The sequence below is a fragment of the Lissotriton helveticus genome, chromosome 12 (genome assembly GCF_964261635.1).
Source record: "Lissotriton helveticus chromosome 12, aLisHel1.1, whole genome shotgun sequence".
In the NCBI taxonomy this organism is placed as follows: Eukaryota; Metazoa; Chordata; class Amphibia; order Caudata; family Salamandridae; genus Lissotriton; species Lissotriton helveticus.
The window spans coordinates 173536034-173542127 of record NC_136073.1 but is presented as its reverse complement, the minus strand read 5'-3'; the positions used below and the strand labels follow the sequence as shown (position 1 = coordinate 173542127).

The window sequence follows — 6094 nt, the reverse complement described above, 5'->3', positions numbered from 1 at the left end:
TTTAAACCCAAATTGTATGTTCAGAAATGGTTAGGAAAAGGGAGAAGTGCTGGTGAAAGAACCCGCATGGCTCGGAGACAAACAGCACCTGAGTCCTCATAATAAGTGTATTTGGGACATTCTGTGATTGAAAACGTATCCCACATTGTAAATGTATTTTAATGTCATTAACTAAAATATTAAACATCAAATAAACGTGTATCCATTGGTTGTGGATGCCAAACATACTAAAAATTTGTATGTTTTGCTCTTTTTAGCCTCACCTCTGACTCTGCCCACTGACCCAATCCTCTGGTTATTCCCGCCTCCTGATGCTGCACCCACAGTTGCCCTACTTTTTTCCCCCCACTTCGACCACTGCGTCACACAGGGTACCAGCAGCTACACCTGGCACGTCATTGTGAAGGTAGAAGTGCTGCTTACATTAGAGGAATGCATGGTGACAGCTCAGGGCGTTTGTGCTGATTTATCGATTGTTGTGAGGTCATGACCCTTCTCACCTAAATAATAGCCCATGCCATAAACTCCTTTTTTTGGCGCCAGTCACGCAGAGAAGTCTCAGCGTGGCTGATCACTTGAAAGGCTCCCCGCTGTTTTGCGCACGGTTGGGGGAAGTGGGGAGGGATGGTGGGGGGGGGGTTAATTTGTATGTTTGTCCCTCATGCTCAGTCCTTCATGGGAAGAGGCCGGGGAGAGCTGGCCTGTTCTCTGGCACAACACGTTTAACGAGAGTTAGAAAGTTCGTTATTATGACAGGCAGTTTCCTGTCGGCTCCCGGCACAGTAGGAGATAATATCGCACCTTTCCTCCCTCGGGCACTGAGCTCGCCAGGACAGTCATCGCGGAAATCCCAGGCCCGGATATGAAAGTGAAAGCAACTGAGCCGCTTGTTCGGGGAGCTCGAGACGGCGGCGGCCATTCCGAGCAGCGTCGGGGAGCGCAGGAGCGCAAGAGCTGACCACCTGGGGACCTCTCGCCCCTCTGTCCCTCAAACCCAGAAGGAAATCATATATCACCCTGGGGGCACCCCCACGCCGTGTTGGATTAAGAGTTTATACGGATCCTGGGCAAAGCCTTGCTTCCACCGTTTTTTGATGAAATGTGGAGCCACGATGGTCCTTTCGACGTGAGGTTGTAAACCCAACCCCAGACCGCACCTCTGCCCACGGACGGCATGGCTTCTCTCCCCTCAGCCGGTAGCCGGGGGGCTATCCTCGCCTTCCTCTTGTTTCAGCTCATGAACCCCGGTAAGTAATGCAAGAGTGTGTAGGGGCGTGGGGCCAGGGGGCCATTCTTTTAGCCCCTAACAGCGCCAAAGCAATACATGCAGTACAAAGCTGTGATTTCACTCTAAAAAAATACCCGGGTCTTTTATTTTAAAACAAGGAGTTTAGAACACAGTTCGATGTTTGCCACGAGTGTTCGTTTCTAAATTGATTGCTTGTTGACTGTTCTCTACGGACATTATTAGCCTTGAGGCCAGCCTCACATCGAAGTCCATTGCGGACCCGGGTGACTGGAGTCCTCAGTGCGTGAGTCCCGTCCGTCACCTGTATTTCATTTTTTTGTCCGGCTTCTGTGGTCCCTGAGGGGGGGAAACTTTTCTCTGCCAAAGATTTAGGGTCTGATTACGATTGTGCCGCAGAACTCAGAGCCGCGCGTAAACAACCCCTGTTTGCCAAGGGTCGGAATCACGAGTTTGGCTTTCTTCAAGGCATGGCTCCTCGCAAACATTTCCCGGGGGGGCGCAACGTCCTCTATGTGGCATGCCCGAGGGGTTGCACTGAGGCTTCCAATGCGAGCGTCGGGGTGATGAAAGCTGGGCGTAGGGGGATGCGAAGCAGATACATGGCGTGGACAGCAAACAAGCCTTCAGGGACTCCTGTCTGCCGCAGACGCTCTATTCTCATGCACCAAGAATAAAGTCAAGGCATTATCATCTAATATAAAACTTGAGAGCGAAAGAACTGCTCACCTGGTGGCTGAATTACAAAATGTTAAACCTGAAAACCTATCGTCCCCACTTTACAAAACTGTGTGATCCTAGGCAACTGGTTAATTTCACTTTTCCTCCTATTTCTCCATTACAGCATATGAGAGCCCCTTATAACCTACCGAGTTTAGGAGGTGTGCTGTACAAAACCAATTCTTGTGTTTTATTTACTAATCCACAATGTGCCAATTATGTAAAATCCAAGGCTACACACAAGGTGCACCTAACAAATGACTTGCCTCGTGGTTCACTTATGACATTGTTTTCAGAAGGGGGGCAGCGTGAATGTTTCCATGATTGTGTTTGAAAACTATCACTGCTAATAAATGCCTCTTAATACAGCAATAGAATCTGATCTAAGATAAAAAGCACATGCATGTTAATAAAATACACTTTTTTGTAGTTTACAGAGAGTTTATCATGTTTTTACATATTTTTGCACTGCACTGGACTCCATCACGATCACAGCTCGTAAGGTCTTCACTACATCTGGAGACGTGACCCAGACACTTATAGGGTATGGATTAGTCTCAATGATCATGGGACAACACCATTCCTACGTGGATGACCAAATGAGAATACATGATCTACATCTGACGTTGATGGACATCCATTTCTTCTCTGTATGGGACTTATCCAACTAACGGCCCATCTCCCTTCTCCCGGCCATTAGTAAACTGGCAGAAAAATTCATAATCCTAACAACAAAAGAACCGGGGGTCTATAACGGAGCTTCAAGTACTCCGAGCTGCTGCAAAACTCCTACATAAGTGAGTTAGGCGCTAATAGAGCTACATAAGTCTCTATATCAGAATGTGTGCCAGGACAAACCTGTCGAAGGACCTACTGAGATTGTTGGTAAGACCCGTACAGAGATGTGTTGGATTCCCATCAAATAGGTATGTAGATCAAGTGTTCTCATTTGGTCATCCAAAAATGGGGTGGTATGTCTCTTGATCAATGAGACCCATCCATCGCCCTTACTCAATTGGGTCGCACCATCAATCGCTAAGGTACCCATGAACAAATGATAAAGATGGGATCGAGTGCAGTGCAAAAATCAAAAGATGTGCGAGTTAAAAACAAGGGGTAAAAGGATCAATAGGCGAAAAACTCTAATGTAATTTGTCCTTTCCCTCAAACAAACAAGAACAATGCAGAGGAAGCAGTCTAAACATATAACTGCATTTACAAGGCCAACATGTTTCAGCCGGTAGGGACAAGATCCCATGGCTTTCTTCAGGGCCAGAGTTCTAAGCATTAGCTACTGCATACATAAAGTGAACGTAACGACAATCTGTAAAGGATATACATAAATAGTCCAAAATCGTGTTCCTCTGTACCAAACGGTGTCTCTTACATCTGAATAGTACAGGGAGTGTACCTCACCTCTCCTGGAACCCAGCTCAGGAAAAAGGAGGCCCCGCTCTGTCCGGCGTTGTCTCATCGCAGGACCCGAGCTTGGTGGAAGGCTTTCACTTTATGTATGCAGTACTGCACTCGATCCCATCTTTATCATTTGTTCATGGGTACCTTAGCGATTGATGGTGCGACCGAATTGAGTAAGGGCGATGGATGGGTCTCATTGATCAAGAGACATACCACCCCATTTTTGGATGACCAAATGAGAACACTTGATCTACATACCTATTTGATGGGAATCCAACACATCTCTGTACGGGTCTTACCAACAATCTCAGTAGGTCCTTCGACAGGCTTGTCCTGGCACACATTCTGATATAGAGACTTATGTAGCTCTATTAGCGCCTAACTCACTTATGTAGGAGTTTTGCAGCAGCTCGGAGTACTTGAAGCTCCGTTATAGACCCCCGGTTCTTTTGTTGTTAGGATTACAGTTAGGGGGATACGAACTGGGCAGGTCTTTACATTTCCCTCAGACCCTTCTTCAATTGTTTGTGTTTTAAGAAAAATTCATAAACCAGCAACTGTCCTCATTTTTGGAAGCCTCCGATTTGCTCCATCCTTCCCAAACGGGCTTCCGCCCAGGTCAAGGGACCGAGACGGCACTCCTCAAGGTGGTGGAAGAGTCTAGGAGGATTTTGGACACAGGTGGCAATGTGGCCATCATCCTCCTAGATCTCAGCGCCGCTTTTGATACGGTCAGCCACCGTATTCTTTTAGCCCGCCTTAACGAAATTGGAATCTAGGGTAAGGCCCTTTCTTGGCTCGAATCCTTTCTCTGTGACAGGTATTTTAAAGTATTTGAAGGTGACTGTCACTCCTCGCCCCTTCCCCTGCAGTGTGGGGTGCCACAGGGCTCCTCCCTTAGCCCCACACTTTTTAACGTGTACATGTCCCCTCTAGCCAAGATAGTGGCTCCTTACGGAATCGAACTGGTCAGTTATGCTGACGATACTCAGCTCGTGGTCTCTTTTAATCAGACTGATCTGTCTCATCTGAGTCTGAGTAACTGTCTCGAAGAGGTATCACAATGGATGGGCCTATCCCAGTTAAAGCTTAATAATCAAAAAACTGAATTGATGTTACTGGGCAGGAAGGCATCTTTTAACTCCCCCACGCTGTGGCCCCTCTCTATGGGTGCTAGCCCGACCCCTAAGAACGTTATCAAGAGCCTTGGATTCTGGCTTGATGACGATCTTACATTTAAGGTTCAAGCCAGAAAAACCGCGGCGATCTGTTTTGGCTTACTTAAATCTCTACGATAAATTATTCCTCTACTCCCTGATGGAGCCAAACAAATCTTGGTACAAGCCATGATCCTGCCGAGGCTGGATTATGGTAACGCGCTCTATCTGGGAGCTCCGGTCTCAGTAATCCAGAAACTGCAGGTAGTGCAGAATTCTGCCGCAAGACTACTGACGAACACTAGCTGCCGCTCCTCAGCGAAGCCAGCGCTGAGATCACTCCACTGGTTGCCCATTAAAGAACGGGTTCATTTCAAAGCCCTCTGTATCGCCCACAAAAACCACCAGGGCAAGGGCCCTCCCATCCTGGCAAACTTGATTAAATCTTATAAAGCCCCCAGAAACCTTCGCTCGAATGACCAGAACTTAGCACAAGTCAACAGAATCTACAAGGCCCGCTCAGGGGGTCGTCTATTTTCTCACAACACCTCAGAGCTGTGGAATTCTCTGCCCTCTTCCCTCAGACAAGAGCCTAACCATCTTTCTTTCCGTAAGAAATTAAAAACTTGGCTTTATCCATCAAACTAATCTCCTTCCTTCTCTCTGTCCGTAGCTGCAAGCGCTGGGATGCCTTCGGGTAGCCATGCGCTATATAAGAATAATTTCTATTCTATTCTATTCTATTCTATTCGACATTTGAAGTGAATTCCAACACATAGGTTACATAGTTTGGCAGTTTATGAGTTAGCTACACGGTACATAGCCTCAGCAAGATCCACTTACTTGGTTAGCGGTGTTTTTTGATTGTTTTTGATTATTTGGAGCATGTGAGGCCCTGATATAGACCCCCATTGTGTGTTTTTTGTTAGTGAATTTACATGTTTAGTGCCAGAGGTTTTTAAAACTAAAGGTGTTCCTAAAGATAAGTTGTCTAGGTCACCTTTTCGCCTTTAGTTACCAAGTAAATATAGTACGCCTGTTTGTTTCACAGCTCTTTGAATGTACCTGCTCTGTCAAGTGAACAGCAGCCAAGTGCTGCTAATTCACCAGTGGGCCACAATTAAAGGTCAGGAGTGCCGCATGCTGCCCCCGGGCCGTACTTTGAATATCCCTGATTTAACGCATCTGATAATTATCAAATGTGTTAAATACATTCGCTGCTGTTAATTCTCTGCAAATTATACCTGCCAAAGTTTAACAGGGGAAATTGCACGGTATTTACTCGTGCTTGGTGTTAAACTCGTGCTAGGTGTTACTTATTGCACATGATAAATATCGTACCCCGTGGTATCAGTTATTTATCATTTGCAATAAATAACGCCTAAACTCGTAATTAGGACCTTATTGGGCCTGATTATGAGTTGTTTGTTATATTCTGACCCCTGGACAAACCACTGTTTACACACTGGTCTGATTACGAGTTAAAAGGTATTTGGTTAGTTAAATGATGGCTAACTCAAACCCCTCCCAGGTGGACAATCCCCTTGAGCTCCCC

The 6094-nt window shown here is 46.3% G+C and overlaps 1 protein-coding gene across 1 annotated transcript in view; it reads left to right on the top strand.

Annotated features, from left to right (window-relative positions):
* Window positions 1-541: 541 nt before the first annotated feature.
* CXCL16 (C-X-C motif chemokine ligand 16) overlaps window positions 542-6094 on the top strand; it is a 122578-nt gene continuing 117025 nt past the window's right edge. Inside the window, exon 1 of the mRNA XM_078669380.1 lies at window positions 542-1247. Coding sequence (XP_078525506.1) covers window positions 1175-1247 — 73 coding nt within the window. The 5' untranslated portion in view covers window positions 542-1174. The remainder of the gene's footprint in view (window positions 1248-6094) is intronic.